The 25175-nt window shown below is 44.2% G+C and overlaps 1 protein-coding gene across 2 annotated transcripts in view; it reads right to left on the bottom strand.

Annotated features, from left to right (window-relative positions):
* Positions 1-25175, bottom strand: part of MKLN1 (muskelin 1) — a 157482-nt gene that overhangs the window by 20078 nt on the left and 112229 nt on the right. For both annotated transcript variants that reach the window (XM_014607487.3, XM_019487602.2), the window contains 3 exons: positions 5407-5554; positions 4765-4879; positions 2283-2422 (listed from right to left, as the gene is read on the bottom strand). In XM_014607487.3, the coding sequence (XP_014462973.1) occupies positions 2283-2422; positions 4765-4879; positions 5407-5554 (403 nt within the window). The remainder of the gene's footprint in view (positions 1-2282; positions 2423-4764; positions 4880-5406; positions 5555-25175) is intronic.

Genomic DNA, 25175 nt, shown 5'->3' on the forward strand with positions numbered 1-25175 from the left:
CTGCATAAAACACGTTGTGCAACCTCACCCAGTTAATGTATGCACTAAAGATCATAACTTCTGTTTGAGCTATGCAACACCTTTGAAAAAGGAGGGCGTACTTGAAGCCTCAAAGCTTGTCTAACAGCTCTCAACTGCATAGCTGGTCAAATACAAGATGTCACAAAAAATCCTTGCCTCTCATATTTTTTAGAAAGATATTCATTCCCGATTCAGCACACAGTCACTGAGAACAGCACATCTAGATATGACCATGCTTTTGGTTGGATTACTTAGATTAGTCCATCTTAAACAAATCAAGCTATGTTTATATTATTGCTCCATTATGCACCTCCAATGTTTGTCAAATTGGCAGATATTAATACAAGCACCAATGACTTTCTCCAGAGATGAAAATGCTGAAGAGAATGACTCAAGAACAGAGCTCAGCTGGACCTCACGAGTAGCCTCTTGATCCCCATTAGTAATTGCTTTGAGAATTACTTAAAACTGATTGTGTGCAGTGCTGACTTTTTTTTTTTTTTTTTTTTTTTTTTTATGTCATGCGGAACTAAGGACCATGTGCAGTAAGTAGGGAACACTGTAATTTAGGCTCCAGCAGGGGGAAAAGTGGGCTCCCTGCAGGCTCGCAGCAGCCAAGTTCAGGTGTTTTTCAGGGCGGGCTCTCCCATGCCTCTAAGTGGCTAAGGGAACCTGCCACGCAAAGAGGGGAAGGGGAAATTCCTCTCCCTCCCAGATGGCAGCAGGTCTTGGGAGAGTCATGCAGGGTGGGGGGAAGCCCCTGCAGTGGGAAGCACCCTGCATCCTACACCTGGCTCTGAGGGCAAACACCCGGCATGCCTGTACCCGCAGCCCCTAGGGCAGGAAGGTACTTACCTGCTCCACTCCAGGCAGGGCTTTTAAATTCCCCGCCAAAGTGGGGAATCAAATAACCTGATTGGCTGAGCCCCAACAGAGGCTCAACCTATACTAGGTTGCTCCTGGATACATGTGGGGTTTCCACAATGTTTCCAGGGCCCTACTGCCTCTCTTCTCCATGCTTCAGTCAAGGTTTTTGGGTTTTTTTGTTTGTTTGTTGGGTTTTTTTGCAAGGTGGGGGGGGGGGGGGAGAGAAAAAGAGGGTGTTGGGTTTTTTCTGTCTTTTTAACTTTTTTCCCTGCCTTCCCTCTCCCCCAGAGTTTCAGGTCATTTCCAGCCAAATCAGTTTTCCGGGGCTTTGGGGGAACACTAAATTTCGATTCTTCCCCTGAAAACCCCTGAAGCCTGAATTACAGTGGCCCCTACCAATAGGTACCTAAAGCAGGACTTCAGAAGATCAGACGGTCCCCAGTCCAGAAGAGGTGCAACCTCCCCCTCTAGCCCTAAAGGTGAGTAAATTCACTAGGCACCTGCTTAACATTTTCTAGGTGCCTCCCAGATCAAGATTCAGGAGCTAGGCAGAATACGTCATTCTCCTACCATACTGACAGATCAGGTAACACCTCAAGATGAAAAATTGTGGACACTTCCTTCAACAGTGCTGATGCCCACTTAGGCATTACAGCATGTACCCAAGAAGCACATGCCAACTTAGCTATTACAGCATGTGCCCAGGAAGCAGGAGATCCAAGTTCTTTACCCTACATAGTTTGAGAGGGCGCAAATCCACAACACTCGGACCTGACGGGCAGGCTGGGAGGGGGCACTCTTCAACCCTCCTGCTGAAGCTATTCCACTATGCAATACAAGGCAAAATTCATGAGGCCCCGAGAGAGAAGAATGACCAAACTTTTTTTGGTGCCTAAGGCAACAAGTGGCTCAAAAAGCAATGGAGTGTATTCATGGAGAAAAGATCCAGCAGTAAGCATTAAACACCCTCCCTCTCTGCTCCCACATTTTGCTACTACAAGCCAGGACACTTGGCTGGATGGACCTATGGCTTGACCCAGCAGTTGGAAGCTCCTATGCTTTTATGCATTCATTTGCAAGCAAGGAACTTCAAGTCCTTGTCCATTAATCAAGTAATGGATTTTCCCATCCTCACCAGAACACCAGTTTAATTTATTCAAAAATAAATAGCTAGATATTTTCAATATAAATGTTCCAGGAAGCATACAAAATTGTACACCAAAACAAGGCGCAACTGGAAGATGATTGGGAAACTTATGACCCATTACATGACCAGGACAATGGTAAATCTTCATAAAAATAGTGAAGACTATGGTCAAACTCTCCTAATAGATGTAGCAAAGCCCAAGGTTTGCAATGACTTGTTTCCAAAGAGCCCTCCTGTTCTCCTATACCTGTGTTTCCGTATGAGGTATTTGCAGTGTCTCAGCAGGTATTCCTTCGAAGGCCGACAGAGCTTCAGAGACCAGAAGTCATCTAACCTCATCTTTGGAGAGCAGGACTTGCCAGGGTTCCCTCCAAACAAATAATGAACCTACAGAAACAAGAAGCAGTTCAAAGAGTTGATTTTGCCCATGTTATACACTGACTGCATGTTTAGTAAGCCATTATCTCTTGAGACATATTCAACTATACACAAGTCTGTTCTTTGTATTACTAGTGTATGATCAGGCAAACTGACATAAGAGTTTTTCCTCAAGCTGCTTATGGTTTTAGTTCAGAGGCATTATCACTATGTTATCAGAGTCTTGTATGTTCTTAAAGTCAACTACCTGTTGGAGGGAAAAAAAACAACTCACATAAATTAGCGCAACAATCCCTCAAAATGTCTGTAATATTGGCAAAACAGAACTATGATATTCAAAGCAGTACTGTATTTTCCCGCCAAATAAAAATCTTACTTATTATGTTCTTCAGGCTCTATTGGTCAGAAAGACCAACATGAGATGAACTAGATGGTGAAATGACCACTCACCAAGAACAGATGGCAATTTAATCCTGAAAACCCTAATGGTGTAGCAAAAAATCATCTCCTGAAGGCAGAACACAAGGGTATGAAAGAGCCAAATTAAGGCACAAGTACTGTACACCTATGCCTATGGCCCTGATCCTTGGAAGTACGTGGTAACCACTTCAACGTACTTGGAGGCACAAAGTGTTGTATGCAAAGAAAGCTACAATTAATTCTTCGGCCAACAACCCAGTGCCCTGATGCACAACTGCTTTATTCATTCTGACAGATTAACAACTTTAAAAAACACTACTTAGACCTCCAAACCATCCAGTTCCAGCAGAAAATATTCTAGGAGCCCTCACCCCTGGAAAAGCATCATGGTCCTACTCTGGTAATGTGAACAACCCTCTATTTAAAGTTTGCAGGAGCCAAGTTCTTCTCATGGAGAACAGATCCCCAGAAATCAAGCAAGTATAGGAGCTTAAGATGCAAAAGGTAGACTGCTGGCTGGCCCCTGTTCAGCAGTTGGCTCTTGGGGAAAAAGGTGGCAGAAGCTACTTCTACAAGTAGGAATGGGTTTACAGAGGTCTCTTAGGCCCTAGCTTCTCCTGATTTGACCCAGGTGTCTTGAGAGACCCACTCAAATGGCCTCTGAACAACAGACTTATATTTATTGCCTCATAATACAATAAAAGTCCTGGTGACAAGTATGAGCACACCTCCATTCAAAGCTTGTTTCTGCCCAGACTAAGGGCAAGTATTGAAAAAAATATTGAAAGCATTTCATGCTAACTTTAAAATGTTAAAGCAACTTCAAAATCAAAGTAAATTCAAAATCCAAGGACAATGGATATATAAAACATTGATTGTTTTCCTGTTTACTGCATTATTTTAAAAAAACACCCTTGCCCCTGCAAACTCTGAACGGCTGAGTTCTCAATATTCCAGAGAGGGATCTTAAAATGCTGACATTTTAAATAAAAAAAAGTAATAAGCTGTCCTTCTCCATATCTTGGACATATCCTTTCAAAATGCACTATTTTAGGTTCTATATAGGAGACTCCTCATTTATATCAGGGAAGCCCAAAAAAGTCACTGGAAGAGACTTCTAAAAATACACAACTGTAGAAGTGGTCACAGAGAAGAGCTCTTCAGATGGAGCGAATTGATGTTAACAGCCACAGTCCAGCCCCCACAGTGGTCCCTTGGAGAATTTATGATACCAGTGTAGTCTGCGACATTTAAGCGACTGCACCAGATACTGCTACTTTACCACTTGTCTACTCTGTAGGAGCGTTTAAGGCATAAGCTTAAATGTAGCTTTTCCAGAGAAAATGTGAGTTCTTCCTACAGTAAAAAATTCAGATTCCCCATTTAAAGTTTTGGGCACCCAAATTAAGGTTCTCAAAGTTGTTTAGCTGAGGACCACAACGGCCACAGGATACATATGTTACAAGAAAGGGACTGAAACCACCCACCTTTTTAATAAGCAATTGCTCTGAAAAGTCAGTACGCACTATCCTCTATAATCCAAGTAGATCAAGACAGAGTACTGCCTGCAGGACCTTAGTCTCTTCAGGCTTCGCTTTTAAGAATGGCCATGAGCGAACCTCACGGCAACGCTGTTGGCTTCATTTCTGCCCATCAGCTCCACTTTTGCCACCTACCTTAGATCTATAATGCCTATTAAAGGAACAAGATACCAAGCTGCTTCATGATAAATCAATTTAACATACGAGTTTATTCACTGTCTTTAGCAACAGAATCCTTTCTAGATGAAGCTATGCGAATTGCACCATCTCATAACATCAGTCTCTGTTTTATCCCAGAAACGCAGGATCAGATTTTTTTTAAGTAGACCTTCAGACTTGACCAGAACCATTACAGGACTGAAATCTGGCACAGAAGTTAAACATCCATACCTTGTGCAGCTCATCGTATACCAGCTGATGAGCAAACCTTGGGCAGGGCTCCTCTTCCTGGAGGCTTTTACTTGGGTTATCTTTTGCTGCTTGATCATTCTTATAAACACAAGACCTGAAATACAGGGTAATAGTCAAATTATCTGCCACTGATAATCATGAACTATAGACAGGGCAAGCAGTGCCAATGTTGTATGCATGAGGGAGGTCATTTTAAAAAACACAACTTATATTGTGTGCTGGGAAGGGGATAAATCATTTTACTTCCCCATAAATTGCTTCTCTCCTACATATCTAACCTTCCCTGCTAGCACTGGTAGGAAAACCTTCTAGCTGTTCAAGAGAAAGCTCTTAAAGATATTTAGGCCCCAATCTCAAACTGTACAGACCGAGCCTGTCAATCCACGCTCCTAGAAGGCACTTCCAGAACTTATGCCATATGTATGTTTGTTTCATAAACTTGGTTATCACCTTTGCTCAGTAGATAAATAGTTAATTAAATATTTGTCAAATGCAGGTTAAAATTTTCCAAAGCCCTTAAGCGCAGGCAACAAATGTGTATCTTATAAAAACACAGTGGAATTGCTTCCCTATTGACTGACGGCTACACCACGCTTTCATAGAGGACTTTAATATACTCACCAACTGTTCCTCACAATATCATAAATCCAGAAAGAGTTCCTAACGTTCTCTTCCCGTTTCTCCTTGTCCTTACTGAGCCCAGACAACACATGGATTTCATTCAGTTCTGGATCAATCGTAGCTCGCTGAGTAAAACCCGTCATTGGAACTAGCAAGAAAAAATAAAAATGTTATATTCTAAGAGTACAAAGGATGATGCAAAAGAAGGAAAAAAAAGTGAAGGTAGCATATAAACGTGTATATACAAGGAACCTGAAAACAGTGCTTGCAAGGCACAGGGTCTTTTAAACTGCGAGGCTGGCATTTATTTGGCAGGAATTGCTTATTTTTACCCTATACAACACCATGCACATACTTGGTACCAAAGAAATAAATTTGCAGTCTCACTGCAGATTTCTGCATCCAGTAAGTAGAGTGATAAAATGTAAACTAATTAGTAGCAACCACAGATGAGTGATACATGTATGAACAAGTATGAGATTCCTTCCTTTCAAATGCAAGATTTCTGTTGTATTTGGCATGAGCCAGAATGACCAAACCAAGGAAGACAGGTTCACATTTCAAAATAAGAAAATCTTGAAGTACCAAAACAAGCAAGACCAGTGAATACCCACATTTTGCCAGTGCTCTTGTGGTTCAGTCTACAGAACTCACCTCCCTTTTGCAAGTCACCTTAACCTAAAACCTGTTTTGGTACCGGTAGCTTATCAGTCTAAACCAGTGCAATATCAAGTGGATTTGAAGCATTCAGCAGCAGCAGCCTGGCTGCAATGCATACTAGTATTAGGTATGTCTGCATCCCACACAGCACAAAGTTGGCGACAAGCACATTTTTATATAAAACTTACAATTAACTGATTTGGCTGGTAACTATCAATAAGAATATACTTGACATTAAGAGACAAAAGCCACACACAGTATGAAAAACCTGCGAACCAGAAGCCAGAAATCTAGAAAAGCATGAAACAAAGATATAAAGGGGTTGTTTTCAGATTATAAATTGTAAACATATTAACGGCTTCCTCTAGTTTAACATCTGCCTGTTAAAAAGCTAACACATCGTAGTGTCCTTGAAGATAGCACGCAGTACTAAACAGGCTGGGGACAGTAACTAATGACCACCGATGGAAATCTGTTATATGACTTGTCACCCATGACACAAACGAGGAAGAAGTCGGTTCTCCTCCAGAGTACGGGGTCTTAGCACAAGACCTCCCTGTAGAGCAGACACGCATAACAGACTGCAACATAGGTCCCGACGTATCCGCCGCAGCAGGCACTCGCAGCTGCTCTGCCCCTCCATTTGCCAGGCTAAACGAAACAAACTTTTAGTCTCTTCTCCTAAAACACCATCTGGGGAATACAGAGCCTCTTTGTAGGTCGCCTGCCTTTGCCCCAGTTCAGCATGAATTTGTATTTCCCGATGACAGATGACCAGAGGCCTTCCCTTGTGCCGTGCACATAATTCCAGCCCGTCTTTACTGGGAATATCTTGCCCAATGAGATCCTAGAGCCACAATACTGTTATTTGTCATAGAACTGGAAATTCAAAGTCAACCTGGGAACAAATCATGCATGCAAATCTCTTCTTGTTACTGCCAAGTGATGGGCTCCAAATCCACAGAAATTCTTGTTATTAAGCCCCAGTTTCATCATCTTGTACTCTGCACTACTGAATTGCACTTTTTTATTACTCTAAACCACATGAACAATCCTCAATACTGTAAAAAAAACAACTAAAAACAACAAACACACAGATCCGCTTGCATTGATGCCTTCCAACCTTTGGCCTTGTTACACATCGCACTTTGAGCTGCACAAATGTTGATCAGTGTTACTGCTGGCTCGAGGTTGGAGCAGTCGCACCTTAAGGCTAAAAACCTTCTCTGACTGTCCCCGACGTGCACAGATGTAACTTGGCACTAGCGGGCAAGTGAGCAGGGGCCTGCCCAGGAGCTACCGCTACAGGGCTGGTGAGCCATGACAGGCTTTTCTCCTTGCACAAGGTGTGCGTGGAGGAGGTGGGAGAAAGGGAAGTGTGGGGTGGTGAGACAAAAGCATGAAGCCAGGAGGCAGACAGTTCATGGGATGGGGGCAAGTAATGAAATAGGAGTTGGAAAAAGAAATGGGGGTTGGGGAACGGCAGCAAAATGAAGTCAGCCACTGAAGGCTAAAATGAAAATAAATTTAAAAAAAGGTCAAAAGAAATAAAGAGGAAGTAAATTAAAGAAGGTCTCATGCTTTACTAGATTAGGACTGGGGTTTGGGTCTGCTGGTTATGCTTCCTGGAGTGGTTTGGAGCTGAGAAGGAAGATGCTTTTAGGGGAGCTACTGCCACTGCCCTGGGAAGGAAGCTCAGCTCATGCGGACCCAATCCAGCCCCCGATTTGTCATCTTTGTCCCTGCCCCCCTAGACCCCGTTTCTGGACCCGTCCATGCCCTATGAACTAGCTAGACTGCACGTCCTTTGCAGGCTGTTTGCATGGGGGATCCACACCTAGAGGTGGGACAGTCACACCCCCGGGGGCAGGAAGGGCAGCTGGTTTGGTTCCAGAGCTTCCCCCCCCCAGAGGAAAATTTAGGGGGTGAAAAGTTTGTCCACACAGAACAGGAAGGTTGGGGAGGGGACACTGCATCTTGGGATGCTGGAGGATTGCAACTTGGGCCGCTTATCTATGGGGAGTGGCCACACATTAATGGACCAAAAGCTGGGTAACAAGGATCAGAGATGAACGTGCCCTGGAGTGATGTAACTTTAAGCCACCTAAAGTGTAGTTAAAACTAGTTTCAGATGTTAATCTGTAACCACGTCAGTCCCTTTTCAAACACAACCAACTGCCAGTTCTTTATTCACTTTACAGTTCCTCTACTAATCTCCATCTTTTCCAGCTTAGTATTCACATGAGGAGTTCTCACCTATTCTTTACAGAAGTCTAGGTAGATTAAATCTAATTGCACTTCTCTGGTCTTAATACCCCAGGGTGTCTGTACACATGCCCACAGGGGCAAATAGACATTTTAGAGTGGCTGTTGAGAGCCGCTCTAATTCAAATGACCACAGCGTCTCGTGCATTTAGTGTCCCATGTTTCAAAATGGCAGCGGGGTGGCGCTTCAACTAAAGCTTGTTCAACAAGCTTTAGTTAAAGAACCCCTGCTCCCATTTTGAAACACGGGGACGCCAAATACATGAGATAGTGCGGCATGCAACGCTCCAGCAAACTTGCTCCAAAATGCCCTACTCGGAAAGCGCCGGAGCACGTGTAAAAGTGCCCCCAGTTCCCCTAAAAAAGAGAGGTATCTGGTTTAGTCTGGTACAACCTACCTCAACGCCCTACATGCTACTGAGATCATACAACTGGGTCTGTAGCAGCCTGGATCACATTCCTCACTCCCCTTCCTTCCCTAAATAAAAACAAATGTTAATTGATTTAAAACCCCCTATATTCATCTCCCATGTGTGTTCTTCCAAATATTCGGGAACAGGATTTAGATGGCCTTCCTCCACCCACTAAATGGAGTGTCTTAAACTCGGGTCTGTTTTGACCCTGGATGTGATAGCCTCCTCAATACACTTGCTCCTCATTAGCAAGCCTACCTGTCTCCTCTTAATTAACATTTCCCCTACTGAAAATTGGGGGCACTCTACTAGCTTTGAGTCTAAACCTAAATCAGTTTTAAGTTTCCTGCCACCTTATTGCATTTTAGCCCTACTTTGTCCCTAGTTCTTTTCATCTCCTTGGCTTCTACCATTTCTTTTACTTTCTCTTGCAAGGACTAACTTAAATAGAGCTGTTCAGTGTTTTCCCCATTGTCTGACCTCTAAGACACCGCAGCTGTTGTTGAAAACCAGCTTTTGCCCTTGCTTGCCCTCTCCCGGCAAGGAGAATGTTTATGCAGTCAGGTCTGGAACCTTTCCCCTATATGGTTTGCTCTCTTGCTTCAAATGTAAATTCTGGATAGAGTTTGGAGATTGTAGCCATTTCCATATTAAAGTCCCCAGGCTCCACTTGACTTCAACTAACTTGTTTGACCATGGGCGACACAAAGTTCAGTGGTTCTGTCCCTCACTTGCCACTAGTTAGTTCCATTAGTTTCTAGGTCCCCCCCCCCCCTGCAGGTTTTATAGACATTAGGGCTGGAAGGGACCTCGTAAGAATATCGGGTCCAGGCACCTGCCCCAGGGGCAGGAAGTCAGCTAAGGTCAAAGGATCACAGCAAGATAAGCATCCACGTGTTTCTTAAAAGTGTCCAGTGGATGCTTGCACCACCTCTGGGGCGGGAGTTTGTTCCAGGCCTTGGGAGCTCAGACAGTAAGGAAGTTTTTCCTTATGTTCAGCCTAAAATGGTCTTGCAGGAGTTTGTGACCGCTGGACTTTGTCATCCCCTGGGGTGTGCTGAACAGGTGTTCCCCCAGATCCTGATACACACCCCTGATGTACTTACAGCATGCCACTGGGTCACCCCTGAGCCTGCACTTCTCCAGGCTGAAGAGTCCCATAGCTCGCAGCCTCTCTTCATGAAACCCGTTCTCTTCTCCTCTGATCATGCGTGTGCCTCTCCTCTGGACTCTTTCAAATTTCTCCATGTCCTTCCTAAATTGTGGAGCCCAAAATTGGATGTAGTACTCCAGCTGCGGCCTCACCAAGGCTGAGTAGTGCAGGAGGATGACATCTTGAGTCTTGCTCGAGATGCATCGGTAGATGCAAGCTAGAGTTTTGTTCAATTGCCCATTTTTTCCACAAGGACATCATGGGACACCAGGTCAAAGGCTTTTTAAAAGTCCAGATAGATATCAATCTCTTCCCTTTTGTCCAGGTGATAGGTCACTTGGTCATAGAAGGAAATGAGATTGGTTAGGCAAGACCTACCTGCAACAAACCCTTTTTTGAGAATGGTAATATTATTTGGGTAATGTTATCTGGGTTATTAAGGGTAATGTTATGCTTTTTTGAGAAGGGTGATGTTATTTGTCCTTTAACTTAAAACTGAAAAGAGCCCCAAACCAGTCAAATCCAGAGTCCTTTATTACAACCTGCTCTTCTATAGCTTCCTCATTACTTACCCAAAACGAGGTCTAAAATAGCATCACCTTCTGTTCGCTTAGTTACTGTTGGTGAAAAGATCTGTCAGCTGTCACATCCAAGACTATCTGGGCCCTACTATTATTAGTACATTTGTTTTCCAACCTGTATCTGGGAAGCTAAAAAGTCTCCCGCTATGACAATTCCTGGCAATATTTCTCCCTAGCACTACAGATCTGTATCCATACCTAAATCAGACCACAGCAGGGTCTGTAGCAGACCTGTAGATGCACTCTAATAATAACCTTTTCACATTTGTTCTTCAGAGTGATTTTATTCCAAACCAGTTTAAGTTATGCTGTTATTTCTTTAGTGTACCACATCAGTTTAATACTGCAACCCTAACACCTTTACTTTTATTTATCTTTCCCGAATAGTACATATCTTTCACTGGCTTTATTCCAAACATAACTGCTATTCTGCCATGTTACTAATAACCCTGTAATAGCCAATGTCCTGATCTACAACAGTAGTTCCATTTCTTCCATTCTGCTAACCAGTCTTCTTGGCCTACAAAATAAAAATCCCTTCTGTCTGACCCATTTCTTCTAGTTAAAACAGACACAGTTCTTTTATTAGCTGCGTTGCCAAACCGGCTATTGCTCTCTTCGATACTCCCCACCACTCCCACAACCATCACTTCCAGCTCTACATCTTCCCTAGGCTGGCACAGTAATCCTCAGTCCGTTCCAAAAGGTACCTGGAGGGTCAACTGTTTGACCATTAAGGACAAACTAATTGATTTTTCACTGCCCCCATCAACATCCTTTTCATCTCCAGATTTCATCCTGGATTCATTCAAAAGGCATTTGGGTGTTTATCTTGCTGGGATCATTTAACCCCAGCAGGCTTCCTCCCTATGGCAGAGGGGCTGGACTCGATCTCATGAGGTCCCTTCCAGCCTCTAACATCTAATGTCTATGAAGTCTATTTGTATTTCAGACCTGCAAAGAAGCCTGTTCCTTTAACTCACTGAGCAAGCACCAAACAGACCTGCCCTTTCCTGGTGTCGATCCGAATCTCGGGGTCCCTCCCTTCTGGGCTTCCTCTACAGATGATTCGGTCTCTTTTCTCTTGGATTTCCCTGGGAATCACCCCAATTCCACCCCATGTTCCAGCTATTGGCCAGGATGTTGTATGCTTTCTTTCCTCCTCTGCTGTTCCTTGGCTTCCTGACCAAGACTGTTCTCTTCGAAGTAGCCTGTAGCTTAATGTACGACGCAGCGCCATTGAGACCTGTTACCAGCCAGCACTTCCCAGTTTGTAAGGCTGATGCCACCCTTCTTAAGGTGTGCTTTCAAGGTGTCCTGTCCTCTGCAGGCCCTCTTACCATGACTGAATTGAGAGAAGAGGACTTGCTTTGGGAGACGAGTGTCAGTCACCTGCGCACAGTGGCCAGCCCAGTAGAGTTGACGTTTCACCATCTTTGCCTCAATGCTGCTTATGTTAGCTGCAGAGAGGCTGCTGGCATTGGTGCAGCAGTCTTCCCACTGGAAGTGTACTACCTTGGAAATGTAAGCAGATAAAACTCGGTTCTGCCAGGAGGGGCTCCCAGATGTGACAAATGATTTTGTCACCTTACCTGTAAAATGAGGACTCCAATACCAAAAGCTCTCTCTCAACTATGAGAGCTAAAAAAACAGGAGAAAGAAAACATCTGAACTCAAGATCCCGTCATTCACAGCTGAATGCTATTTCCCCCAGGGTAAGGATATTTTGAAGCAGCTGCCCTTTTTGTACCATCAGAAAGCTGTAGCAAAAATAATCAAGTCAGATCTAAACCTGAAGGTGAAAAGGAACATGTTGAAATACTGAAGATTCCGGCAGGTTTCATCATAATTCCCCGAAAGAGCGTCATCAACTTAGCCTTTTGGCACCCTTCATTGTTTGTTGCATAATTCTCATTTCCTGTTTCTCTAGGCAACCAACTTTTCAAATTGTGTTTGTGACTAGCACGTGATCTTTGTTTACCGATTGTCTCATTTTTCTTTTTGCAGGTCACTTTACAAAGGCTGGTAAAGGTTCCTGGCGCTCAACCAAGTTGTTTGGCAGGAGAAATCTCAAAACTTGCATTTTTCAAAGTCTTTCCATCCAAACAACTAAGGCACTGCAAACACAGGCTTGATCTTCAATTGGGAGAGAAGCCCTGGGCTAATCACCACTGTATATTGCTATGAAACAATACAAAGAAAAACATTTTACAAGCTGGTTTGTGTTCATAAAGTAATTAAAACTTATGGAATGTTCTGTTCTCTGTAAAAACTGGTTTCCCGAAACCTCTTACACTAGTCTCAAGCTGTAAACACAAGCCTCGCTCGGTTTTAGGATTTTCATGTATTATTCAGATTTTTCCTGTAAACACTTTCACAGAGTGCACAGTGCAAGTGGCTGCAATTCTTTGATTAGTCTAGTCCAGGGGTGTCAAACATGTGGCCCACTCGCCAGATTCAGCCTGCGGAGCCCTGCCAGCCGGCCCCCAGGGCTGCCCCTGGGTTGGATCAGACCCACATAGGATATGGCATGTGCCCATGGCAGGGGTCCTGGACTAGCTGGAAAAGGCACCGCATGTGATACATCAGGCCCAAGCAGCAGGCATGCAGCATGTGGTGCCCTCTCATCCAGACTGAGCTCCATGTGGCACACACTCCAGCCAGTCTGGGACCTAGATGCTGCATGCAGCACTGGGACCTAACCAGCTGGTGCTGGCGCTGCACGTGGTGGAGTGCAGCCAGGGGGCTGCGCCACGTGCAGTGCCCATTCTAGGTTTTCTGGATCTGCACAGCAAGCAGCATGGGTTGCAGACCACTGGATCATGCATGCTGGGGGGGATGAGGTCTGTGGGCCTGCTGTGGCCCATTGGCTAGTCCCATGCCACTCATTCATCCTGTGGGGCCAGAAGAGATGACACCTCTGGTCTGGTGTCCCCCCCAACCTCACTCTTTGCCTTTCCTTTATCATTTCACATCAGAGAGGATGACAAGTCAAGATCCTGTTAGATGTTACACTTCAGACTTGACTACCCAATTAAATCATGTCTTTAGTTATAACCTGGCCACACGTTCGTTTAATGAATGGAACAATAAAACAGGGAACAAGCCACAAATTGTTACACATTTTTTTCTGTAATAAGTTTGTGGCCATTTCGCATCATGCCATAAGCTGAACATGTGGCCAACCCCAAAGGCTTGCACATGCTCCCAGGCGTGGGAGTCTGGTCAGCTGATCAGGGCTCTCAGCTGTGTAGCCCTTAGCTCTGATGTGCTCCCACAGCTGGAAGCCTTGATCAGATGACCAGCACTCCCAGCCACAGGCCAGGGGCAATGCAGTGCAGGGAGAGCCTGGGATCATGCTTTTGGGCTCCCTGTGCACCAGCAATGTGGTGATATTCCCAACCCCACAACTGTACCTCCTGCAATGCACATGTGACATGGCAGGGGGCATAATTGTTAGGATCATGGTTCAGATCCCTTCACAGCTTTAATTAAACATCTGCCAGGACCTCAGGAAAGGGAAGATACTGAAGCCAAAAGACGGTACTGACACAAAAATAAAACGGGTATAAAAGTATCCGAGAGAGTCAGTTTAGGCTGGAAATCAAAAGGTTTCCAACCATCAAAGCAGCACGGTTCTGAGCAGCCCTCAAATAAGCTTTTTGCTCCTTCTGCCACTAACTGCTTTTGAAAGGGAGTTTGATCAGTTTATGAAAGGAATAGGACATGTTTGCCCACAGCAGCTGTTGGCTCAGAGACCCACATTTTTTCTAGGCCTACGTTCCATCAGCTGCCACCAAAGTCCATTTGAGCCATTTGTGGCATGTGGATTTTTACTAAAAAATGTTACTGACCAGTTTCTAGTCATCTGTACAGCCCTATTATTTTCTGCCTTGCATGGGAGGGAAAATTGGCCCTGGAAGTTGGAACGTAATTCAGCTCATTCCTCCAGACTTGTGTTTCCTCAATAGGGCCATCCCGAATAAGAACAGTAGGAATAGCAATCATCAGTGCACCGATATCCATTATTCACAGTGGGCAGACAGCATTATAGTGCAATGATGAATGGCAGACGCATCATTGTTCACACCTGAAATGTGAAAGGCTTTTTTTTAGCAAGATGAGGTCGATCAGTGAAAAAAAGTACTGGAGTGTGAAACCGAGTGAGAACAGGAGTGTCAACGTCATCCGGTCCCTTAGGCTGGATGAATGGTGTGGGGCCAGTCCGCTGGCTGGATTGGGCCAACAGGCCCCATCCTTTTCCCCCTTCTGCTCCCCCAGCAGACCCGATCCTGCACCACACGTGGCACCCAGCCCAGCTGCCCCAGGATCCGCTCCGTATAATGCAAGTGGGTCCCAGACTGGCTGGAGTGGCTATTGGACCAGGTATGCGGGGGGATTGGGAAGGGAAGGGGACCTGTATGCTGGATCCAACCAGTGGATCAGCCCCACACTATGGGCACAGACTGAGCCTTGAGGGAGTCCGGATCAGACCCAAGGGCAGCACTGGGGACCAGGTGGCAGGTCTCTGCAGGTCAAGTCTGGCCCACAGGCTATAAGTTTGAGAGCCCTGAGTTATAGGTTAGCCGAAGAAGAATTTCAAGGTACTTTTTGCTTAAGATTATTTAAGATTTTTCTCTTGGTTAAAAGCAGTCACAATTACTTAATTTTGTAGTAATATAAAAAAACCCTGATCACAAAAAACAACAGGAGAAGACTGCCATCCCCGATTCATAGAATACTTGGACTTACTCCTGTTTTTAAATGTTGTTGCACAACACCCAAGTTTTACCTTCAGCCTAGACTTGAATCTAAGAGTATCTTACTGTGTACGGGGGGCGGAAAAAAAAAAATCTACTTTTACAAAATGGCCCATCTTCAAAGAAAAGCCAAAGCTTATTAGCAGAAGTAAAGAACAAAGGCATTAAGAGCATGGCAAAATTCCAGGATACCTAGAATAATAATTAAAAACAGATTACATTCATTTTATAATTCTCAAGTGTAAATCAACTGCTTTTTGACAGAATATTCAAAATAGAGAAAATCCCTCAAGACTGCAGAAAGGCTACAGCTACAATTAGCATTTTAACATATAGTAGGAAGTGAAGCCGGTAACTACAGAACTAACGATTCAAATCTAGACTATATACACAAGCGGTACTGATACAACTAAGCCTCTTTAGGAACTGTAGGTAAAGTGGTATACCTTTTTTCAAACACAAGCTTACATTCAACTTTTTACAGAGAAACACAGTCTGGGATCCTAAAACAGCAATTCCAACATGGTTTTGGGAAGAAAAGTTTCAACTTTGACATACCGAGCAAATTTCTGAAAACAAGCAAAACAAAAGACACTAGTGGAATTACATTAAAGTAACTCGGAAGAGTAATATTTCAACCATGAAAATCTAACTTTGAAGATGCTGGTCAAATGTTTTCATGATCCTTAATACTGCACAAAGGATACATGCAAGCTACTAGTATGTATAAAAACTAAAACACTTCCTATAGAAGGTACAAAACCTCCATTACCAACAAATGCAACACATGTAATAAAAGTATTTGTGGTAATTACATTTAAAAACACAAATTAAAGGGAAATGAGCTTCTGAAAGATGCTTGAGGCCTGATTAAAAAAAAAAGTATTTGACATGGAGATAAAAAAAAAAATGTAAATATCACATACATATATTAAACCCTTACACGAAGCGCAAGTGCTTCCTTGGGATCCATCTCTGAATTTTTTGAGCAGGACTTCACGCGTAAGAATAGAGACTGATCCCATATTAGGTGCTCTCTTGCATCGAGAAACACTCAGCCTAAAGGAAGAATGTAGCTGCTGTAATTTAGAGCATGGGTAGGGCAAATATGGAGAAAATGCTTACATTGCTTTCCTTCTCCCGGCTTTCCCCCTCCCCTATATGAGAAACCTGTTAACATCAGAGTCAATACCAATGGTTTCACCCTGATTGAGAATTTTCTGCAGATAATCTACTCCAGCCAATTTAAATCCCCTGTGAGCCTCCCAGACAGGTTGAAGGATACACAACCAGGACAGAAAATCTGACCCAGGGTGTTTCCATGTGCAAAATCTTACTGGTGGCAAACCCAAGAAAGAAAATGTGGCTCTACTTTCAGGTGAGGCATGGAGTTCCTGTGCAGAGGGTCACATCTAGTCCAACTCCCTGCTTAAGGCAGAGTTATCCCCGTCTAAACCATCCTGGACAAGTACTTGCCTAATTTATTCTTAAAAAGAACAAACAACCTTTCTGCACAACTACTATGCACAGTGCCCCAAAACATGAAGAACAACACAACTTGCCATAGTTAAAGCAGGAGGAAGAGGGTGCTGCCAACGTCCTGTCATTGCAAGGGCAAGAGGCAGTTGTTAAAATACGCTCAAGAAAGCCAAGGAAGAGGTTTGTGTCCCCCTGCTACAAAAGAAGACAAAACCTCCCCACAGTCTAAGGCAACCTGATGATGAGGCACAATGACTCCTAATCCCAAATGTGGTGACTGGATCCTCTTTCCAGAGTTAGACAAGACCTCTAGGCAACAACCTCTAAGTTTTAAGTCCCACCAGGAGCACTGGCAAACCATAGTTAAATCCCAGGTGTGGCTGCAGCCAACCCCGGCTGCTCTGAGAAAGGCAAAAAAGACTAAACCCTGACACCCATACCAGCAGGGGCAGGGTGAGAAGGAAGGGGATTCCTTCCTAGCCCCATGCACTGCAATTTGGGAACTACACACCCTAAGTGGAGAACCAGAGTTCCCGTTTGTTATCCTATCCCCTCCCCAAGCTTGTCACAGCTCTTAAATCTTTTTTCATAGCCAAGGCAATTATGGAACTGCTTTAGTCCCCTTTGTTGAACATGACAGTCTCCAATCTCCATCTGCTCTGGACTGCCAACCTCTTCTTGTCTTCTCCAAGCAATGCATGGGAGTGTGTGCACACATGCATTTGGGAGGGTGGCGGAGGGAAGGGACAGTGGGAAGAAAGGGAGGGGAGAGTTCCTGGGCTTCCAACTACTGCTTTTCATGGCACAATCCAAGCATAACTACCCTTAAATCAGCCCTGACCTATACTTATCCAGCCTCTTCTAGCAATCCTCCAATGAAGGAGATCCCACAGCTTCCCTAAGCAACCTATTCCAATTCCCTGAATTTAAAGACTAGTATTATATCCCCTCTTACTCACCTTTTCTAAAACGTGCTTTATTCTCTCAATCTCTCTAAATTATGCCTAACCAGTGCAGATTAGAATGGAACGACCACCTCCCATGTTTCACACCTCATACTCCTGTTGATACAGCCCCAAACTGCATTCATCTTTTTTTGCAATGGAATGATCTTTCTGACTCAAGCTAAGTCTGTGATCCACCAAGCCCCCAAGATTTTTTTTTTACATAGAGCTGGTTTTCAGAGAATCAAAAAACCCCCACTTTGAAGATTATATCCAGGATCTTATTTGTAGACCGCCCCCCCCCCTCTACAAGTTACAGGTATTGTGCAATTAACTGGCTAATTGTGCGATTACCTGGAGATCAGCTATATGTGCAACGTAGCTATCACACAATAAAAAGCTCTAATCAGCTATAAAGTTAGTACACATTTTCAAGGTCTAACTTTTTATTTATAGCTCATTGCTATTAAACTGTAAGATGCACATGTAGCAGGCTCTCCCCAACGGGGCTCTCGACCACAGAGGTACAAGATGCCCAGTGTAAAACCCCTGAGCCCTAGGGACTGTGGCAGCCATAATCCCCAGGGTCCAGGGGTTTCCTGCATCCCTGAGGATGGTGGCTGACATGATCCCTAGGGCTCAGGGATGCCTCATGTACCCCTGAGGCAAGGGAATGGCTCTTGCAGTAATCCTCAAGCCCCAGGGGGTTTCCTTGCAACTCTCCGGTGAGAAGACCACCACAGCAGTGATCCTCTAGCCCCAGAGGTTTCACGCGCCCCTGAGGCAGGGAGATCTTCTCAGCTGCACTCCTGCAACCCCAGGGGTGCATGGGGTGCCCTCACAGCTGGAAGACCCTCAACTGGGGTACATGTGGCTCCCAGCTATGGAAGCTTGCTTCTCGTTGATGCAGAGGGAGCCTGCAATCAGGCTCCCCGCTGCACCAGCAATAAGGCAGAATGGGATTTGATGCACAATCCCACAATCATGCCCCCTGCTATGCACGTGTAGTAGAGCAGGAAGCACGACTGTGTGAATGACACATTAGATCTCATCACACCCTTACCTGCACATGTAGAGGGGGCCATAGAAACCTCCTAGAGGTTTCTGATTTCCAGTAGATACAGAGCCCTGGAGAGGAAGATACAACATGGTTACTTACTCACTGGTTATAAGCAGTTTGAATCCAAACAGAGGTGCACAAGTGCTTCAAACAGAAGTTTGAAATGCTTTGGATAACGAAAGTCTATTAGTCTCTACACGTAGATAATATACCCCAGGCTCCCATCCAGGGGTCTGAAGGGCAAAAGCCAAAAACCTCTCTTTGTTCGTTCACTCCTTGATGTTAATGAAAGGTGGGTCATGGAATCTAAGCTGTCACCATCTCAAACAATCAGTTACTGAAGAGTTACAATTCATGACCCTATTACATGTCAGTATGGAAACCAATGTAGGAGTGGAACAAGATTGCAGTTGCAAACATCTTCTGTGGCACTCCATCCCAAAACACAGTACATTGATTAATGAAAGTCAACCAGTTACTCCACATTGCTATTTGCAGTTCTCATAAACTGGATCAGCATACTGTTTGAACCCTAAATGAAACGAACCTTGATGGTTGGGTGGGAGAGGTATGCTAGCCAGCTGCTGATGTAACAAAACACAGGGTATCAAATGGCCTGGCCTTTGGGATGGCCAGTTATAGCCAAAAGTAACTAATTAGACAAACTGAATAATTTGATCCTATGAGTTTTAAGATGAACACTTTGAAGTCTGAAGCAGGCGCAGGTTTCTTTGAGGAAACACAACTGCATATAGACCATGAGGTAGACTAAGGTAACTAAATGAAACGATATGATGTTAGATACTTCAAGTAGTAGAAGCCTTTCAGAACCATAACCTGCAGGAGAGCAGGCTGTGTTAGGCTGATCATACCAAGAATTTCTACGTCGAGTTTTCCTGCTTGACTGGTGAACAAGTTAAGAGGCTGTGACTTGGATGACTACACAGTCCGGTGGGTGGCGAATTGACTGGAGGGTCGCACCCAGAGAGTCATGGTGGATGGATCGGTTTCGACCTGGAAGGGTGTGGGCAGTGGGGTCCCGCAGGGCTCGGTCCTTGGACCGATACTCTTTAATGTCTTCATCAGTGACTTGGACAAGGGAGTGAAATGTACTCTGTCCAAGTTTGCAGATGACACAAAGCTATGGGGAGAAGTGGACACACCGGAGGGCAGGGAACAGCTGCAAGCAGATCTGGATAGGTTGGACAAGTGGGCAGGAAACAACAGGATGCAGTTCAACAAGGAGAAATGCAAAGTGCTGCACCTAGGGAGGAAAAATGTCCAGCACACCTACAGCCTAGGGAATGACCTGCTGGGTGGCACGGAAATGGAAAGGGATCTTGGAGTCCTAGTGGACTCCAAGATGAACATGAGCCGGCAGTGTGACGAAGCCATCAAAAAAGCCAATGGCACTTTATCGTGCATCAGCAGATGCATGACGAATAGGTCCAAGGAAGTGATACTTCCCCTCTATCGGGCGCTGGTCAGACCGCAGTTGGAGTACTGCGTGCAATTCTGGGCGCCGCAATTCAAGAGGGATGCAGATAACCTGGAGAGGGTCCAGAGAAGGGCAACTCGTATGGTTAAGGGCTTGCAGACCAAGCCCTACGAGGAGAGACTAGAGAAACTGGATCTTTTCAGCCTCCGCAAGAGAAGGTTGAGAGGCGACCTTGTGGCTGCCTATAAGTTCATCATGGGGGCACAGAAGGGAATTGGTGAGTATTTATTCACCAAGGCGCCCCCGGGGGTTACAAGAAATAATGGCCACACGCTAGCAGAGAGCAGATTTAGATTGGACATTAGGAGGAACTTCTTCACAGTTCGAGTGGCCAGGGCCTGGAACGGGCTCCCAAGGGAGGTGGTGCTCTCCCCTACCCTGGGGGTCTTCAAGAGGAGGTTAGATGAGCATCTAGCTGGGGTCATCTAGACCCAGCACTCTTTCCTGCTTATGCAGGGGGTCGGACTCGATGATCTATTGAGGTCCCTTCCGACCCTAACATCTATGAATCTATGAATTGATGTCTTCTTGTTCTGTATAAAGGCTTTCCTGGACTTCTCTAGGCAGTCTCTGTCCATGGTACTTAACCAGGCACATCCAGTCTATCTGCTGTGGGAATGCCAAAAATGGATGAAGAATATGACTAAATGTTGCAAACTCGGGTCTGAGCCATCTAGAAACTAACATTGTGTGACATACTGCAGCACCCCTGAAAGGACCCCAAGGCGCCCTGTGTTGGAGAAACAGGACCTCCTCTTGTTGTAGGTAGGCTCTGCTCCAAGTTACATTTCCTTAGCCATGCTGCATCAGTAATACTCATGAACAGGCTAGGGGATACGTTTGACCTGACCCCTTCCCTGCTCAGAATAGAAGCACTCTGAGGCTAGGAGATTTGTACCTCTACTACATGCCCCTGAGAATAAGGAGGTTGGCGGAAAACAATGAGTTGCATTCTTCCTCAAATGGTGATGTGTCCCTGCTGGCAGTAGTCATCACTTCTAATGCAAATGTCACTTCCATTTCTTTTGCTGAGATGCAATTCAGAGCCTCAAAACCTTGGCTGCTGGTGCTGGGGTCACAACCAAGGGCAGCAGCAAGACTTTACTGCCAGGCCCCATACCAACTGACTGCCCCAAAAGCCCCAGTTTGGGAACTGTACAAAGTTTTAAGTTTTGTCAGAAGGAGATGGCATATGGAGTCCTCCTCCAAATGCCATTTGGAGGGATGGTCTTGCATCATCCTTGCAACTGTGATTTTGCTCCATTTATGAACGATGCTGTTTGATATCGGAGACAGGTGCCAGACTTTTACATTAGAGCTGAGACAACCAGGCCTGTTTCCTGTACTAAGTAACCTGCAGAATTATCAATGCTGAAGCCACTCACGCCAAGTTTTATTTGCATCTTTAATAGATTTTTCTTTCAGACTCTGGATCACGCGGTCTGCTAGAGGAACTGCTGACAATTTCTTTGATTTCAGTCTGGTTGCTTCTCTTTGAGGTCAGAATCAACCCAGAGGCACTGTTATAGCCAATATAAATTTGAGCCAACCATCTCTGGATTCCCTCTCTCAGTCCATCTCTTTGAGGACCTGCATCCATCCAGGACATGGTTTTCTCCAAAGCAGCAAAGACATCTTTGTCCAACTGTACAGAGGAGCAGCAAACTTTACAACTCAAAGCAGAGTATTTGTCACAAAGCATGACTGTTAGCACAAGGTGCCTCATGCCACTATAAGGGGAATGGCAGAGGAGTTCTCTCTTCTTGGAAGTGTACAAACCAAAAAGGAAGATTAAGTTCTTTGCCAATTTCTGTTTAAAAAAAAAAAAGTCTAGAAGCTCTCAAGAAACCAGAATTTACACCGGGCTACAGCCTCACTTCATACTTATGTGACTCCTTGTGCTGCTATAGAGAGTACTTATTCAGACCCAGACACACACATCCAAAAGGCATCAAACCCACACACGAACATCTGTGGTGAAATGCCCGTGACCAACTAAAAAAAAATACCCCCCAAAATCTGAACTTTCTGTATTGTATAATAAGTTGGGGAGTCTGTGCAGCAGGGTGAATTTGATTTAAATCAAATAGATTTAAATAATGATTTAAATCAATGGTCAGGAAGCCTTGATTTAAATCAGTGCTTTCTACAAAAAGTGCATTCTTGGTGTTTGGAATAACCTTAATACATAATCTTTGCAACTTGGAGATTCATTTTTAGAAGGTATACCCTATACATTTTAAATCAATGATCTATTTTGATATTTTCAGATTAATTTTGCAGCTACATCAGAAAACTGAATGCTGATCTTTAAATTGTTTTATTCAACTACAACAGGAAGCTTAGAGATTTTAAATATTTGTCTGCAACAACAAACATACAATTATTTTAACAAAACAAGCATATGTATTTTTGAATTTATAAAAAAAATATATATATGCTTGTAAAAAATACAATAAAATAAAAAAATCTGATTTAAATTTTAAAAATCCAATGTATCCACTCTCTCTCTCTCTCTCTCGATAGATAGATAGATTGGATTTTTTAAATATAGAGAGTAGATAAATTGGATTTTTTAAATTTAAATCAGATTTTTTATTTTACTGTATTTTTTATTTGTCATCTATATCTACCTATATTTTTAAAAAAAACATCGATTTTTATCCACCCTACTCTGCAAAGTCTATGAATTCTGGTTGATAATGTGCAGCTGAGTATGTGAATTTGTATCCAGAGCTGACAAGAGATGTATTACATTTTACTGGTAGTTTATTGAGGTGAAAATGGCTTAATAGAATGGGATAACTGATGCTAAAAATATATATATTTCCCTGGGTATCCTTGAGGGGGTGGGATGGGGCAAGGAGCAGCACTTGGATCATGAGTCCACACTGCAGGCAAGATCCAGACAGATGCATGCTCCATAACAAAACTTTTATTTGATGGTGGTGGTGCCGAATACAATCAACCAACTACTTGCCATGGCCATGTAAGCTGCACACCACAGTTTAACAACCATGGTCCTACTCAATCTGACAGAAAAAAAAATACCACCCACATCTTTTCATTTAACAACGAAGATTACTTGATCTGCAGAAAAACACTGGATCTACCATCTTTCAATAGATGCTGTTAGGTACAGTGCAAACTTGCTAGCGGAAAGTGCATTCTTGTACAGTGGTTCTCGTAACCCTTTTTGTATCAGGACCCATTTGCAAACATTAATGGCCAGTTCTGACCCAGTAAATAGTTTAAGTAGAAAACAGCTCCTTGGCCCTGCTGGTGCCCCTCACTCCCAACTTGCTGCCCCCTGCCTCCAGCTCCCCAGTGTGGGAGGCAGGGGGTGGGTGGGCCACGGGGGACCCCAAGCATCCCTTTGCAGGCTGGAAGTCTGCCCTCCTGCAAGGAAAAACCCATGGTTTCCCATGGTTTTCTCCTTTAAAGGAGAATCCAATATTAAAGGATGTTCACGACCCTTTTGTATATTCTTCCTACCCACTTTTGGGTTGCGACCCACGGGTTGAGAAACCCTGTTCTAGTAGGCACAGATTTCTACCTATTCTCACCCCCTAAACCTTGAACCTAATATTTTCCTCCTGTCCCAGGCCGGTTTCTTCATCCCAGCCTCATTCTCTTCAGTTTGACAGTCTAAGTCCTTGCCTCTTCCCACATCTCATCCCATTCTCTTTGCTCACCCAGTCCCCAGGGCCCTGCCCCTTCTGTCCTTTGTTCCCAATGTTTCCCATTTCTTTCTCCTCATTAAACCTCCCTCTAGACCAAACCATAAAGAATCTAAATCCCTTGCTCACTTGCCTTACTGGTTCCTAAAGTCTTAGCTTCCAACCTCTACCTCTCAAACAAATGCAACCATTTCAAATACTGAGGTCTCAAATATTTGTCACAATCAACTTTTTCCCTGCTCCCCCAGTACTCGGGTCCCATTTCTGTTTGATCTGAATCAGACTGCTTCCTCCTCCTGGGTCTTGATGCCAGCAGCAGGAAGATCATAAGCATGGGAGGAGAAATGGGCCCCAGAAGCAGAAGAAGGGAGCCAAACTCCACTCCACCGGGAGAAGCCATTGCAGAGAAGGTCGAGTCTTGTTTCTGCTGGGCCAGAGGAAACATGCTCATCCCCTATGCTAGGCATCAATCATGCTTCATTTAGGATGGACTCTTCAAACTGGTGGAGCCTCCACTAAGCAGGTGATAACTAATTTTTCAAAGGCAGCACATTAGTCAAACTTACTCGGGAATGGCAAAGCTTTTCTTGGGAATGGCAAAAGGCACATCCCTAATATACAATATTCATGTGTCAAGGTCCTTGCTCTAAACTATAGGTGCAGTAGTGCTTCTCAGAGAAAAAAAGATGCCAGATTTTTGTTTAAATCCCAACAAACAAAATTTCCCTATAGGGAAAAATGTTCCTTTGAAACAGCTGAAATATTTGGACAGAAATTTTGCCAAAATAAAATTCAGCCCAACTTAGACACCTGGTGGAGAAAACGTCATTGCAACTGTTTAAATTTAGTAAAGTTTATAAACAACTGAGAAAACCAGGTTGGAGAAGCAATGAGCAGCCTTAACAGCGAATGCTGCCAGCCCTGCCTATATCTCCTACATCGGCTGAACACAGGAAATGGGATTTCAAGGATCAACGAACCCAGATGCTGAAGGTGCTGAACAACAGACGTTATAAATCCATCATCTGCACAGAGCAAATAAGAGTGCTGAAAGCACTGAAAGCAAATTCTTTCAAAGTTGTTCTCAGCACATAAATACGTCCACATTTAATTGCTCTGTCACATTTCAAAGATCGCTCGGTTATCCTAAATAGAACAGGACTTCAATAGAAACTTAATAACCAGATTTTGAACTTCATTTCTACCCTCACCTCCCCCCCACACGTGCACACTTTTTTATGACTATTTTAAGTAAAAAAGGTGTCCAAGTACACTG

Source organism: Alligator mississippiensis, chromosome 4 (genome assembly GCF_030867095.1).
Source record: "Alligator mississippiensis isolate rAllMis1 chromosome 4, rAllMis1, whole genome shotgun sequence".
In the NCBI taxonomy this organism is placed as follows: Eukaryota; Metazoa; Chordata; order Crocodylia; family Alligatoridae; genus Alligator; species Alligator mississippiensis.